At 41.9% G+C, this 16,490-nt stretch overlaps 1 protein-coding gene across 1 annotated transcript in view; it reads right to left on the bottom strand.

Annotated features, from left to right (window-relative positions):
• Positions 1-16,490, bottom strand: part of CUL3 (cullin 3) — a 92,362-nt gene that overhangs the window by 8,012 nt on the left and 67,860 nt on the right. The window contains exons 9-13 of the mRNA XM_019533059.1: positions 13,967-14,137; positions 10,952-11,059; positions 3,196-3,320; positions 2,764-2,860; positions 1,315-1,449 (exon numbers count right to left, since the gene is read on the bottom strand). Of these exons, the coding sequence (XP_019388604.1) occupies positions 1,315-1,449; positions 2,764-2,860; positions 3,196-3,320; positions 10,952-11,059; positions 13,967-14,137 (636 nt within the window). The remainder of the gene's footprint in view (positions 1-1,314; positions 1,450-2,763; positions 2,861-3,195; positions 3,321-10,951; positions 11,060-13,966; positions 14,138-16,490) is intronic.

Here is a 16,490-nt window from a genome sequence, read left to right as displayed (position 1 = left end):
CTGCTCAAACTTACTACTCACTGCAACTGTGGACTACAAATCCCAGAGGCTCCTGGAAGCAGGAAGAGGAAGTGATGAACAACCCTGCAGAGTCCTACTGCTATAAGTCTGGGTTGGGGGCAGCACGAAGAGGAAGTGAACAAACGCACAGCCAGAAAGCCATGCTCTAGTGCCCTTGGCTTTTGGCCTGAGCCTCTGCAAGCACGTGGCTGCATTTCCTGAGTCAAAGGTAAATAATATCTGTTCACTTCCATTTAATCTGTGCAGCTTAAAATAACATGCAAACATTGAATCAATTCAGCCTCAGGCTTCTGACTGTCTGTACTTAGCCATAATGTTAAACTAAATGTGCTGTTCCATGCAATTCCGTTTCTTAAGTTATATTTCACTCATTTCAATGAAATGGTTTTTAAAAACTTTCTGCAGTACATCTAAAAGCATAACATTCTATAACTATCTACATCCTTTATTTATAGAAGACCGAAAAAATTGTAAACGTTAGCATCGTGCACAGATATAAGCTGCATGCTTTGCGAAATTTTCTTGAAATACGTTAATGTGGATCAAAGTGCATTTAATTTCCCCTGCTGATAACCAAAAAGTCCCCCCCCCGCTACCTTTATATGTATAACTGGTACTTGTTTACTTGTATTATAATTTAAGTACAATATAACTTCTTAAATCTGGATATCAAAAATCTGGAATTTTCAAAAATCCGGCACATTGGGGCGTAGCAGTGGTCAGTCCTGGAGTAGTGGCGAGGGAAACTTGCATGCAGTGGCTACCACCACCCTCCACCACCCTGCGTTGCTGCTCTGCAGTGACCACTACTGCCACTGCCCCACCTACCCTGCGACCAGCCACTGCTCGTTTAAAAAATCCAGAATTTTCACATTTACAGCAGGCAGGTGCTTAGTCCTGAGCATGTCGGATTTATGAGGTTATACTGTATAACTACTAGTTTGTTTCTACCCCATTTGTTTTTCAAGTTTCTGCCTGCCATGCAATTTTACAGCTAAATTACAATAATCTAAATTTTGTCTCAAAAATAAATCTTAAAGCAGCGGTAGTCAGTATTATTTGAAGAAACTAAAGTGAAGTGCACCTTAAATTGCGTAATACTTAGGACAATGGTAAGCTTTGTTATGTACTTAAACTTAATGCCTCAAGACAGCACCTGAACAACATACCAATGAGATGTCTACAGCACAAGGTCTAGATGGGAAACCACGACCTCATGACAGAACTGAGGTCTGTTTGTAAGGGTTAGTTTAATAATTATTTAAAGTTTGCTTAAAAAGCCACACTTCTTACCTCAAACGTATATTTTTCTCTGTTGTTAAAGAGCATTAGTATTGTCATCTGGAAAGTGGAAACTTGCAGTATGTGTTTCCGTGTGTTTGAGCCAGTTACTTGGGCACCTCCTACACCAACCTCAGAGCCGTCTTCCTGTTTTAATTTAAAAAAAACATAAAATTACTTATAGGAATCTAACTGGACCTCCTAAATCAGCTTTCCGTTAAATGGAAGACTCTGCTTATGAGTATTAATTACAACATTTTTAAATATGTACAATTATCACAGTGGTATATGCTAGGTGTTTCCTTTGCCTACCCTCTCCAAGGCTCTTTCAGCATCCTTACATCCCACTTTCCCCCACAATTTGTTGTTTGTGCTGCACCTGAGCTACCTGCCCATTGCTCCAATGACACCAGCCCCAAGCCTCTTATTAATCCCTTTTGGGGCATCCCATAAATAAGGCTTGCTTTGCAGCTATGCTTGAATGCCCTCTTTGTCTCTATGCATCATGCAATCTCTTTTTCCCACCTCAGTGGTGCTCAGCAGGCTGGGTGGGCACTGCCTGGTTCATCCACAGGTTTATCCAGCAGTAGTCAAAATCTAGTGCCCAGGGAAGGTGCAGTGGGGCCCCATCCGGTCATGTGAAGAGATCATTACCTGGCTCCGATCCAGCTATGCGGGGGCAGGGGGCATGGCCCAGCCACATGGGAGGAAGGGGGCATGGCACAGCTCCAAACTAGCCATGCAGAGGAAGTGGGCATGGCCCAGCCCCAACCTAGCCATGCAGGAGGAAGGGGCATGGCCCAGCTCTGACCTGCTGCCCGGGGCTTGGGAATCTAGAAGCAGGGGAGGGTGGTAGTATTAAATGCCACCACTCCCCCACTGCCAAAATTTCCCAACCTGTGAGAAGCCCCACAGGCCAGATGACATGGCTCTGTGGGCTGCATCTGGCCCACAGGCTGGTGGTTAAGCACTCTTGGTTCTAATTTAAGATTAGCTTTCCAGCACTGATCTCTTCAGCGCTTGCTACATTCATTTCTCATGCATATCAGATTAAGATTTCATATATTCAGCAAATGTCATAAGTTAGTGGCGCTCTGTATGTGAAACTAGAACAGGTTTGGCTTTAAAATATATGTAAGATTAACTACAATGAAATAACTCCGGAAAAACAACCTGATTTCACTATGAACAGATTCACAGTTTAAAATTAACACATATTTGGAATATCACTTGTGACAACATGTTCATTACCATTCTATGCTATAGAAAAGCCAGCAAGTTGGATAGTTTCAAATTTGATTCTAACTTACACAACATACGCATTATAAGTATATTCCAAGATGCTGTCAGGGAAAGAATTTGTTGTAGAAGGGATGGAGCATATCTAACACTGCAAAACTCGTCAAAAGCCTACAAGTATACAGTGTTTTAAGTTAACACTTGTACAACCTTGAAGTTTACCTTTTTAACAGGGCCATAGAAAGTGGCATTGAGATCTGCAGAACCCATATGATGCTGAAGCGTCAGTTGTCGACCACTATGTTTGGCTAAATAAAATCTACAATACAAATAAAATGGAATTTGTGAAATTAAAATGGAAAGTAGTTACATTTTTATACCTTGTATATTACCCGGAGTTTCCCAAAGCATTTCAGATAACTACTGAGAACACTGCTAGTCTTTCAGGATGAAATACACTAAGTGTAATTTATAGGTTACTCTTAAAAGAATTAAATTTAACCGGAAGTCTCACTTGAAACAAAAAAGACGGGCAGTAAGTCAGTTTTCTAGCTTTCTAGCATTTAGAATATAGTTTTAAAATTCTTGTAACTATATTATTAAAAAACACTTATTTTACAAGACAGAGTATCAAATGCCTAATTTAACACGTACCTTCTAAATATTTCAAAAGCATGCCTGGGGGCTGGAGGGATGTTACACTTTGGTGTGGCTGACTGTGTAGGCCAGTAACCTGTTGTGAGAACCCTCACTGTGAGATCAACACCACCTAATGAAACCTGCAGAGTAATTGGAAGAAGGAGTGCACAATTTAAAAACAGGAGTTTTTCATCCTTGTTCATTGTTATAATTAGTCATTCACTTTCCATAAGATAAGTTACAGTTGCCATACTTTCCAAGAAAGGCAAATTAAGTTATAACCGTTGGTGAAGGAGCCAAAAAAATCAGAAGAACAGCCAGAAAGAACTCACATTGTTCCCATCTGGCATTTGAGACTGTACAGAATTTGACAATGTAAAGTAACAGGCAAAAGCAAATATTTGTGATGATAAATAGAAATTCTGAAATTCACAGCACCTCACAGCCAAATCTGTCATTTATGACCTCCTGCTGTTACTTTGTTTTTAAAACAGTTGACTAACTAGAAGAAAACAGGTGGCTAACCATATGAATTAAAACCAAAAAGTTATGTACTTGCCCTATGGCAGAGTATGATAAGAAAATTTCACAGCATCTGATGAAGTAAGTTAAGGCTCATGAAACCTCATGCTCATTTGGTTAGCCTATACAGTGCAAATATACCCTGCCTCCTGCCTACAGAAATAGCTTGCTATTTAACATAGGGAGTTAACAACAGCAAGTTAACTCATACCTTTCTTCTTCTCAAGTTTTAAAATAGAAAACCATTTACCTTACCGTATATCTTACTTTAATTTGCATCAAAAAATGGTTTCTCTCAACTTGGAAAAAATAATTGGCTTAAATTCTTGTTCTAAAATAAATTAACTTAACTTTGGTATTTGCACAGGTTGAAAACACTTGAACTGAAGTTCTGAGTTAATTGTTTCATCAGTAGGTGGCACACAACTATTTGCAATCAAGGTGTATTTGTTAACAACAGTCAACTAAATTCAGTTGTGTTAAACTTGTAAATAAAAGTATTTTCAGCTCCAATAGGAAAATGAATGTGGCCTTATTATAATTAATATTTTCGAAGAACATGCATCACAGGCAGGTAATTTTCTCTCTAAAACAAAGTGTAATTAAATGCCTCCAGATTCTTGCATACTACAAGAAAACCTAAGATAAAGGAATAGATAGAGCACATTAGATTAAGCCGCCATAGATGTCATGGAAATGAAACTCAAAATCTTTCAAAGTTAAATAGTAGAACAGCCTCCCTGAACAGCATTAAATATGTTATTTTTATATTACAAAAGTAGAATAAAAGCTCTGTTAACCGGCATCTTACAAGACGGCATGCTCAATTAACTGGCATGCTGGCTTGTAAGGTAAAGTGAAACTGGAAGCGCCCACCATGGTGCTTCTGGTTTCTCCGAGCCCTGATGGCCTGGGGCAAAGTAGCCTGTGCTGATGAGCCCCCACAGCTCAGGGGCATAACAGGCTGTGCGGGGCCTGCCTCCCTATCTCGCAGGGCTTGCAGGGGGGCCAACTGGTTGGCCACCTCCAGTTGGGTCCAAGGTGCCAGCTCTGAGCAGGCAGGGTCCTGCCATTGGTCCTCCCTAGCAGGAATTCTGGTGGTCCCTACTTGAATGCTGAAAAATCCCTGATTTAAAAAAAAAAAAAAAAAAATCTCAAAATCACTCTGTAAATTACCCTGAAATCCATGTTCCTCCACAATTAAAACAAAAGACCACTATATATGTATCTATATCTATATATATCAAGAGAGAGAGAGATATCAGTTTGGCAATATTTTATTGATGTATCTATAGTGTTAAAGCAATTTGGAAGCCTACCACTGTCTCTATCATTGTAATAAATTCAATTCTGAAAATCTATACGTTTTGGTGCCCCCCACCTCACTCAACAGGGCCCACCTGCACCACCCCTACTTGTTTCCTCAGCCCCCTGAACTGCTGCCCTGCCTGGCCCCATCCCCTGCTGGCTTCTGTAGCACCCCTGATGGCTGCCCCTCCCAGTCCCACCCCCACTCCCCCAGACCCAAGAGCTGCCCCACCTGGCCCCATTCCCTGTTTGCACCCCCAGGCCCCCACCCCAGCCTCTGGCACTTTAGAACAAAAAAAAAAGGGCCTCACTAACTGCAGGAGCAGGAGCTGTGGGGCCTCTTGGCAGAGCCCCTCCATGCAGCATAGGGTAGCAGAGCCATCACCTGGCCCTGCACTGTGTGGGGGGTCCCCAGTGACTCTCATGGCAGCTGCTAGTGCTGGTGAGTGCAGGGTGGTAGGGGGGTTGTTTTTTTTAAATTGCTGGAATGCTGGGGCCTGGAGCAGCAGTGATGGGGGGGCTGGGGCAGCCACTGGGAAGGCTTCGGTGGGGGCAGGCAAGGCATGTGGCCAGGTAGGGCAGGGATCAGGGGGACTCTGGGGGGGCAGGCGGGAGGGGGCAGTGATGGGGGCTGGGGTGCCCTCCTCTCTCCTCCAGCCCCCGCCACCCCCTACTTACCAGCAGGAGCTAGGGTCCAGCCCCCTGCAGTTGGCATGACGCCTGCCCTGCACGAGTAGTCAGCGTGCTTCAGCACCAGGGCGAAAGCCAGCTATAGAGATGCTCTGGCTGCTACTAGAGCTTTTTTGCGGAGGACCCAACCTCTGGCTGCCACTGCCCTGCTTTTTTCCGCCATGGTTCTTTTTGATCCCTGGATATCCAGGGGTCTAATTTTACCCCCACAGCGCAGGGAATATTTTCTCATTCCCACATGTGCCTCTTGCAGCATCTCAAAGGGCTTTGAGACGCTGCAAGATGCATGTGTGCACTCATCTAGACGCGCCCCATGAGATTGCTCTCTTCTTCACTGTGTGCCCAGCATCAACTAAGGGAAGAAGAGTGTCTGAACCATGTAACTTGAACTGCATCATCTCTAAACTGCAAAATTTAGGTTCACTGATTTAGGTTTACTGGCATCTCAGTTCTGACTTTTGCCAACCCAGAACTTCTCTTTGTGTGAAATTGTCCACACTGCAATAAACTTGCAAATTATGTTGTTAACTCAGTTTTAAAACCAAGAGGCTTTGAACAGAGAAGAATATCTGGTTCCTGACCTTTTCTATGAGAGGTCATATATATGCAATGTGTGCAAATTATTTCAACTGAAGCATAATAGGCCTTTCTTTATAGAAAATGTTAGGACCTATGGCACTACAACAGTAACATAAAAACTTCTCAAGTCCATCCAAAATGCCAACAATTTTTATCACAGAACTGTTCTGCTAGGGAAATATATACTCTTCTTTTTGCTTCCAGTATTCTAGACGTTTAATAAAAACCCAGCAATAAGGCTAGCCAAAGGGAAACCATGAAATGAATGACTGCTGTCCATCAAGATTACAATACCTCCCTCCTTTGAATCAAGTCTCCTTTAACGTTTAAGTATCAAAAAGCATGTAACACACCTCTTACTCTTAATTAAATAAGAACTTTCTCTCCAATTTTAAAATATCAAACTCAAGCACCTAGAATGACTCTTTTATTTTAAATATTATCATTGGGTCTAAAAATTTCCCTTATGAGTTCACATTAAAGAATTACAGGAGAGGGGATTTTACCTGATACTGTAAAATCTTCCTTTTTAAAACAATTGAAGGGTTTTAATTATTTCAATTTTCCAGAATAAAAAACCATGTGCCTGAGAAGCTAAAGCTATCTGGGTTTCAAGGATGCCCAAATCTTCCTACAGATACATCTATAAGACAAAATCCATCAGACTGATACACATAGCAACACTTTGCCTAGTTATGATGGGAGGTTTCCATACTTCTTGAAAGTAACTGCTGGTGGTGTCCTTTGGTGAAACATCTAAGCCTAATCTTTAGCAAAAGCAGATAAAAATCAGGATGCACTCAAGGAATCACCTGCTACCAATTCCTTCAGTGAAAGACTCACATTATTCAAAAACCTTAAATCTTCAAGAATGCTACGTATATTCTCATGCACTGTCTAGAGAAAATGGGAAAGATTAAACCAGTGGTTCTCAACCTTTTTGGACTTGATGCAGTCCTCAATGGAATTGAGGCACCCCTCTATAACATTTATGAGTTGAATGGAACCTATTTTTTTTTTTAAGTTTATATACAACTACAGTGCTTATCACCTTACATAGGGCCTGGGAATTAGAGGTGGGAATTATCTAGGCAGGGACAATTGTTAACCTAGCTTAGCTGCTTATCTCCTCACATGTCACTGATGATCTCACACCTTGCACGTTCCTCCAAAGCATCTAAAGGTGCTTGGGCACCCTGGTTGAGAATCACAGGCTTGAACAAACATTTCCACAAAACGGACATACCTCAAGCACTTGAGAAGGAATGTTTGTGGTGGACTCTGTAGTACCTGGGAAGTTGTAACAGGCTTGAGCCTACTTCTTTGATTTCTCTAAATCAGGACTGTCAAACTTCAAAGTGGCTGTGAGGGCAAAAACATGTGGGGGAGCACAAGTGGGGGTCCATGAGCTCCCCCAGGTTGTACACCCCACATGCACAGACAGGCACTTCCCTTTCCCGCTGCACTGTGCAGGTAGGTGCTCCCCCATGCGGAGCAGCACCCTGCCACATCCTCACTTTTCCCGTGGTGGTCAGTCGTATGGGTGATCTGGGCTGCCAGCACTGCAAGTTATGCTGTGCTGTGCTGTACTGTACTGTATCACCTCTCCAGCAGAGGCCTGCAGCACAAACGAAAGGAGAGAAGGAGGACAGCTGCTGCTACAGCTGGTGCAGCAGGGACAGTGAAAGTTGGGTGAGAACCCAGGGAGCAAATGTTAATCCATCGCAGGGCACATATACCCCACAAGTCCACTAGTTGGACAGCCTTGCTCTAAATCTATTTCCAAATTATTCACGAGTACAAGCCCCCACAACAACTAAAAATATTCCTGTGAAGTAAAACAATTTAAATTCCCTGTGCTTCCTATCAAAGATTTCAGAGTACTTTGCATAATGAAAAAACATTAAAGCTGAGGTGGCTCCCACGAGACAAAAAAACAGCATTCAGAGATCTGAAGTTGCCTGCACAGAATGCCCTAGTACATCTGATACATAATGGCCTCTGTTTATCTGTGGACTGGTATTCTTTGGTAGTCTATTGGCATTATCATTGTACTGTGAATCTGAACTGATTGTATAAAAAAAGGTATATGGAGCAAAGTACTTTTGACTACTATAAAGAGAAAAAAAGTAAGACAACAATGTTGAAGCACCCAGGGAACAAGACAAACCCATTTACAGGTCCTGCCAGCATGAAAAATGACCGTCTGGGCCAGGGGTCATGGTACCTGCCTGATCCTGAACCAATAATTGGTAGCAGGTAAACTGAAAGAAATGGTTAAGTCTTGCTATACCTTTTATGGAAGGATTTAACCTCTAAACCATTACAGCCACTAAGTGTAGTATCAGACATTCAAAAAGCCTGAGCCTGAATCGATTCAATCTTTGCAGGTTAGTCTAACCTGCACAGACTGAACCAGTTTGCAAGTGAATAGACCAAGAGTGGCCACAGTTACTCACCCTGGGAGCCACATCTGATCCTCCACTGAAGTTCAAGAGCCAGAGAGCAGGAGGTGGGGAGCAACCTGGAGTGGAGGTGACCCCACCTCTGCACCACTGAGCCACTCTGGCTTTCCCTGTGGGGAGTGCACCCTAGGGTAAGCAGCACAGCTGTAGCCCCTACCCTGGCAGCCCAGCACCTAAGCCAGCAGCCCCTGCGGTGCCTCCAAGCCGGACCTACTGACAGGGCTCAGTGACCTTGTCACTGAACCACAGCTGCCAGGGTGACCCCAAACCCACGGCCCAGCTCAGCCTCACTGTGCAGCTGCCTTGGCCGAGGCTGAGCAAGGCTGGCCCAGGCAGTGGAGGCGGACCACCCCCAACAGCTGTAGGGGGAGGGGAGGAGCAGCAGGAGTGCCCCTCCAGAGCTGCACAGAGCCCCCCACCCTGCCCTGGGGAGAGGAGGAGGGGAAGAGTTCCCATCAGCATGGAACAGAGCCCTGGCATAGTCCCACTAAGGTGAAGGCAGCAGGGAGAAGGGTTAATTCCTTCCTCTGTCCCTTCTGCCAGACACAAGGGCCACCATTGCAGCCCCCTCCCCTCTGCTCCTATCAAACAGGTAGACTCCAACTGTGGTGGGAAGGAGGAGAAGGGAAGAATTAACCCCCTTCCTGTCCACTCTGTCTTAATGGAGCCATGCTGGCCAGTATCTCACCATGTCCCATCCTTGTTTGGGCTAGAGAGCAGAGGGGTGGGGCCAGCCCTGCTCTGGAAGCACAGAGCAGAGCCCTGCCCAGAGAGCATAATGGGATGCTGGAGGACTCTGGTTTAACTTAAACCAAGAAGAGGTCTGGGACAGACATTGCTCAATCAGTTAAGTCTGATACTACATTCAACCAGGTTTATCTCAAACTGGTTTCAGCAATTTTGAAACTAGTTTATGTGCACTGAATGTCTGTTCTCTTACAGGTTTAAACCAGTTTCTGATCACTTAAACCAGTTTGTGTGTAATATCTGTCCCTAGCCTAAGAGGATAGATACAAACTGATTCATGTCTAATGGATCAGCATCATACAATTAGTTTATATGGGTATAACTGACAGACAGATTACATGTGATTCTTAAATAATAAGGAAAAGAAAAGGGGCTGGCTACATGCCCAGTGTCTTAGTATATCATAATTACAATAAGTATCCACGATTTAGTTTTCATACTTCTAGATAAAGATCTAGCAAGACCACCTGTAATGGTATCTTGTGTAACTCCAAAAGTCACTACTAATCTAGTTCATAGATCAAAGCTTAAAATGATTCTGTCAAAGTGCTACCACAGAACTAATTTTGACTGGCTATGAAAAGCGAATGGCTCTCACACAAAACCCTTACGCGAGAGAGTAGATACAAGGCGTCAAAACACAAAGAACTAGACTCCTAAATGGAAACCTGACCATGAAGATCTCTGCTAAGAAGGAAAGTGACATGTAAAGCTGCAGCTTACAGATGGACTTCACTACTAGTTAGGAGCGTGAACTAACAGTCTTGACACTTAGTTGCTTTTTGCCTCAGCAGCAAGTTGGCATGCGCCATCTGCTGGGAAAGCAGCTTAACAGTTTTTAAGCCTAGCTCTGAAGCTTTCCCAAACTTGCCGTGTGCAAGTACAGATGAGACTGTAGCTCCACTACAATTAAGTCTACTCACCACATACTAAGTCTGTGCAAAATGCACAGTGCATCTTTTAGTTAGTTGGTTAACTTATGTTGTGTCTTGATGTGAATACAATTGTCATAGATTTCATAGACATTTGGGCTGGAAGGGACCCCGGAGGATCATCGAGTCCAGCCCCCTGCCCCAGGGGCAGGAAGTCAGCAGGGATCATAGGATCCCAGCCAGATAAGCATGCAAATGCGTTTTGAAGCGTTCAAAGTGGGTGCTTGAACTGCCTCAGGTAGCAGTCTGTTCTAATTATATTTAACTCACTTATGGTAATTACTACATAAAACTATTTAGAATACAGACAGAATAAACATTTAAAAAGAACTTTATTACTGAGACTAGTTTTCATCAAGTAGTGAGTCGGGCTCCAAATAAACACAGGATAAAAACATTTACTGAATGAGTTAACCAAAGTTGCAACGTGAAAAAAGTAGCCAGTAAAGGCCTGCATGACTCCTAGTACTAAGAACCAAGTTGTTTTCTGTACTTGAAGCACAAGAAAAATATATAATTGATTCTTACCCCTGTAGCCTGCAGATGTTGCCTGAATTCATCCATTGTTGTGTTTGAGATGCTCATATCCCTGAACATTCCTTCCAGTTTAGATGTGAATTGACATCCACATTCCGTCTATAAAATAAAGTAGTTATTCGCTGTACCACCATTATAAAAATGCATCTATAAATGCTGCGAATCTCAAAACACTGAAAGAAAGCACTACATGCCACAAGTGCCTAAACACAGAAAAGGTAACTTTGGCTATAATTCCTTAGTTAAATTTTCATTCATACCCAGTTTCCAGGTCTTAAGAGAGAAACTCTTCTTCCCATGCAAGGATGAGAAGCAGTGTGAGACATAATACTATGAAATCTGTTTTTCCTTACTGATTGTGTTCAAAACAAACCAGTCAAAAACATATTCTTTATCTCAACCTGCTCTGAAAAGTTAATGCACACATACCCACATAAACCAGCCTTCCTGTAACATGACACTGAATGAAAAACTAATTTTACTCAGCCATTCAAAATCATTAATTGGCCATGACAAGCAAAGTTTTCCAGGTCACTACAACATATCAACTGAGATGACAGAAAGTGTTAAAACCATACAGTATTGAGCATGTGTTGTAAATGTACTTACACAGACAAGACAGCCATATTAACTGAAATATCTTTAACTTTTGCGAATCTGAGAGGACCAATGAATCCTTGCTGCAGCTTGCAGGTATGGTTACCTGTCTTTCAAATAACTAAAGTAGGAGTGGTAGGGGAAGCCAGAAAGGCCTCACCTCTAGTCATCCGTGACAAATCTGGAGTGACCAAACTTTACCAACAGATGGTGTAGAACAATTGTGGAAGGTATACCACAAATCAGCATCTCATTCCCCCAGTGCCACTGCACTTCCCCATTCAAATCTGCTGCTTTTCTTTCTGCTCCCAGCCCTGTGCTCCCTGCCTGCTCTGCTTATTGTGCTGCCTGTCCTCTCCCCATCTGCTGTGGGCCAAATACAGAGACCACCTGTGCCACTAGTGGCATCCATGTCGCAGGTTGGCTTCCCCAGTGCAGAAGGTTGGTATGTCAGGAGACAAGCATCGGCTGTATTTGAAGCTTGTTCTTGCTAACTGCTATACCACTCTACATATACAGGTAAAAGGCACAATGGGATCTAATGTTTGACCCACACAATCATGCCCCCTGTCATGCCACACATGCACGGCAAGAGGCACAACTGTGCGATTGTGATTTGGTTCTATCACACCTTATTGCTGGTGCACAGAGAACTGCAGATCATGATCCCTGGCTCCCATGGCTGTGAACACTAAAGCTGATGGAGCCTGGGCTCGCAGCAGGGGCAGCACTGGGAACACTGCTCCTGCTATGAGCATTGTTGGCTGTGAGGCTCGGTGGGAGGTTTGCAGCAGCAGCTTCCCCCCTGCTGTGAGCCCTGCAGCCTGTCACTATGGGGCATGCAGTGGCTACCACCATTGAGAGCCTCATGTCGTGCAGGGCTCACAGTACGGGGGAACAAGCTGCAACGTTATTACACATTTTTTATGGAATAACTTTGTAGCTTTTTGCTTGTTTTATCATGCCATTATTTGGTTGAACACATAGCTGGGTCACAATTTAAGGCATGATTACCTGGTTAATCTTGCCTTAAGTGTAATGTGTAGGGGAGGTATAAGTGACCTGTAGGTTACATATACATGGCATAATGCTATGCTGGGCAGGGATACCAGAGCTAAGCTGCATACCAGAATCAGTACAGCTTTGTTAATAAAGCATAGCACTTGAGCTAAATAGCTCTGCTGAAAAGATAACTTGTGCATCTTCTACTTTATTGTGCTACAGGTTCCTTAGAAGAACAGGTAGTCTTCAACATCTTGAGGCAAAACAGATTAAAGACATTTTTAACTAAGAACAGATGCAGTCTCTCTCACATCTTACAAAGGCAAAGCAGATTCTGCAAGGTGACTTGCTGCCGCCTCCCTTCAGAAGGGACTTTGTAGGATAGAATCAGTAGTTAGGCCAAGTTGTTTAGACTCGACAATGCCTGGGTGACCCCACATGGTTATATGCATGGTTTTATTCAACTGAAGATCTGTTAGTCCTACGTGAGACAGGCTGAGGCACAAAATAGCACAGGGTAAACCCAGAGCACCGGCTGTCCAGATCAAATCAGCTAGCTTGCCAAACATTGTTTCTTGTTTTTATTTTCAGTGAGGTCTTGGCAAAATGCTCTAAAGGTTTCAGCCAGGATACAATGTTTGGTTTGCACTACAGCTAGGGTATCTTAGTTTTCCAAATGACTAGATAGAATTATAGGTAGCTAATGTCCACTAGTTTATCTCCAACTGCTTCAAGAGTTCAGGGTATAGGTTATCAGGTCCACAGGCTTTACCTGTTTTAATTGCCCTTTTTAATTTGGGGTAAAGTGCATCATGGGAAGTGAAAGGCACCATAAGGTAAATGTGTTTTCAGAAACTAATATGGTCTCACTATAAGAATGCCAAGTCAAAAAAAGCAGATTCCAAAAGAAGAAATAGCATACTGTACAGTTACTGCATAACCTTTCATTACCCCATCTTGAAGTGCTTTATTTTATGCTCTAAGTGCTCAACAGTATTTAAGATACTGCAAACCCATTTTGCAGATCAGTGAAAGTGTGTGGAATAAGAAAAAGGTCAAACAAACGCCCAGTCTCAAACCACTTAATTATACTGCCTTTTGGAGTTGCACTATTAGTAAGAGACTAACTTATTTGAGGACCTATACGAACAAAACAGTCTAAAATATCTTTCTACTCTATTTGGGACAGACATCACCTAATTTTGTAGTTTTATTTCTTTTTGGACAGATTAGTGTTTACTGCAAGGAAATAAAAATAGTATTTTCTCAAATTTATTAAAACCTAAAACTGAATATTTAAATGAAAATAATTGTATGTCAATTACATATTAATTAAAAGAAATCAGAAGTGAAGATAAATTAAAGAACCTTTTGGATGTGCTAAGTTGCATACAGATAATCTTTTACCTTTAATTTTGATATCATGTTTTTCTCAGAGTCATCTGAAACACTCTTGTTTGTGAGGAGTCTTCTTGCCAAGTGCTGTTTATAGTAACGTTCAAAAACATCTTTCTCTTGCATAAACCTAAATAAAACCATTGCCTTATCCAATATAGTTTCTACTTCTTGCTCTGTTAGCTGTAAAAGAAATATGTAATTTGCTACTTTTAGTATATAAAATACAAAATTTATTAATTTTTAAAATTAAAACCTTAGCCCAAAAAACACCCTCCCCGCACTACACATACCCTTCGTGAAGAAAAAGAAGTACACACCTAAGTCAATTTAACTGGAAAACAATCCAGTTAGGAGGCAACAATCCAGTTTTGACCCCAGGGTTAAATTTCAACATATAAAGGAAACAAGTTCCAACTCTAAAGTATCTGGGTTGACTGCATTTTGAAGGACTTTTCAGCCCAACACTACCACCACTAACCTGACACTACCCCTAAATTGGAACCCACCCTGCATATGCAAAGTAGATGACTGGGGCCCCCTCTGGCCCAATTTACCAGGTGTAACAAAACAGCAGCACACTAACATACCAAGTAAAAAGGAAAACTCAGGTCAAACTAAAATGAAGACAAGACACTCAAGAGGAAAAAAGTTGTAGTATATGACAGAAGAAAAGTGCCTTACATTTCCCACAGCTACTTTAAAACTAAAAAAAAAAGTACTGTTGAAAAATACATTAAAAAAAACAACAATATCATTTTAAAATGAAGGCTGAGACTCTATTTATAAATCATTTTACGGTTTGCCTGTCACTCTATGGACTGAGCTGGAGTTCTAGTGCTACAACAGGTAATGAAAAGTGGGTTGAGGACAATTTCAACCTTCAATACCAATAACTAACTTATAAGTAAGTAAAACTACAATTTAATTTCTGAAGCATGAACAGAAATCTACGCTGTAAGAACCCTCACACATTCTACTGCAAGCTGAAAATATGTTTCAGGTAAACAGGAAACAGCTACAACTAAAGTCCAAGGCTTTTCAAGCAAATGTTAGCTGCTGGATAATTTTTAGTTAAAGCTGAATATGCTGTTTTACAAAAACTAGGCTTCTTGATTTAGATATGAACACTTGGTCTGTAATTCTTACCATTTTCAATGAAAAGATGCAATTATAGTGCTGTATTTTCTTTCAAGTTTGAAACGGAATCAATACAACTGAAAAAAGGGGCGACTATCTTTTCAAATCAACTGTAACATCCTAGTTGTAAGTGAAATACCCTTGTTTATGTGGTTCACTATACACTGTTTAGGTATAATATTTTACATTAAAACATGTTAAACTGGTTACATGTAGCCACGCTGAAGTAAAGCTTGTTTTTCCCAATTAATTTAAAAACCAACAGAATGGGATGTTGCCTGAAAACCTGGGTATGACATTAGTCAAATCTTCCACTCTTTCATGCAATGCTTTGATTTGGTTTGTATTACTGTTTAAAACATTAAAAAAATAAAGTACTCTAACTGAGAATTTTACTGCCATACTTGATTGTAAAGCTTTTGCAATCCTCTCTGCATGTTAACTATTTATGGTAGGGATTGCTCATGAAGTACATGGATGAGACTATGCTGGGAGAGTTGAAAACACTTTGGTAGACAGAACCACAGTAAATCAAGATGATCTTGATGAAGTGGTCCAAAATCAGCAAAATGAAATTCAATCAGAACAAGTTACTTTGGAAGGGAAACAAATTCAAGAAAGGTAAGTGTTAAGCTGCATACTCAGGAAGGAGAAATCAAAAGCAAAAAATCAAAGTGCAAAATAAATGGGTATGCAACAGTACAGCAGGAGGGATCTGAGGGTTATGATAGACTACAAACAGTTAAACAATCTGAAGCTGTTGCAAGAAAGGCATATGCCATTCTGAAGTGTATTAACAGGTGTATCATATGTAGGGACCTACCCAATTCACAAGCACTGCCCCCTCCCCGATTTCATAGGTAGAATGTAGGCCCATGTAGCCATTTCACAGGTGGAAAGCAGCAGGCCCCCCACATCTCTGATTGGCCGAGGGGCCCCTTCCTCCCTAGCCCAGGCAGCTGCCACAAAGCTATGAAAGCGAGTCTCCCCCGCCCCAGATTTTGCAGGCAATGTGATAAGCATTCTGTTCTATTTCCACTGGCAAGGACAAGGACTGTGACTAACTTTGGACACTGCACAAGTTGCTGAAAGTCCAGTGGAAAGCAAAAGAATGATATGACCTATGAGGAAGGGTTAAAGGAACTGGACTTAAGATAACTGAAGGGGGGAATTGTAACAGTTTTCTGATACATAAAAGTTTGTTAAAAAGATGAAAGTAATCTATTGCTCTCCAATGTTGTGTGTGATGGAACAAGGAGGAACCGTCTAAATCTGTAGTTAAGATTTTCAGTTAGATATTGGCAATAGTTTCCAACTTACAAAGGTTAATTAAGCATAACGATCAATTCCCAAGGTACTGAGGGAAGCTGTGGTATCTCCTTAATTGGAAATGTTT

This window comes from Crocodylus porosus, unplaced genomic scaffold, assembly GCF_001723895.1.
Source record: "Crocodylus porosus isolate Cpor-Errol unplaced genomic scaffold, CroPor_comp1, whole genome shotgun sequence".
NCBI classification, from domain to species: domain Eukaryota; kingdom Metazoa; phylum Chordata; order Crocodylia; family Crocodylidae; genus Crocodylus; species Crocodylus porosus.
This window is presented reverse-complemented; position numbering and strand designations above follow the sequence as displayed.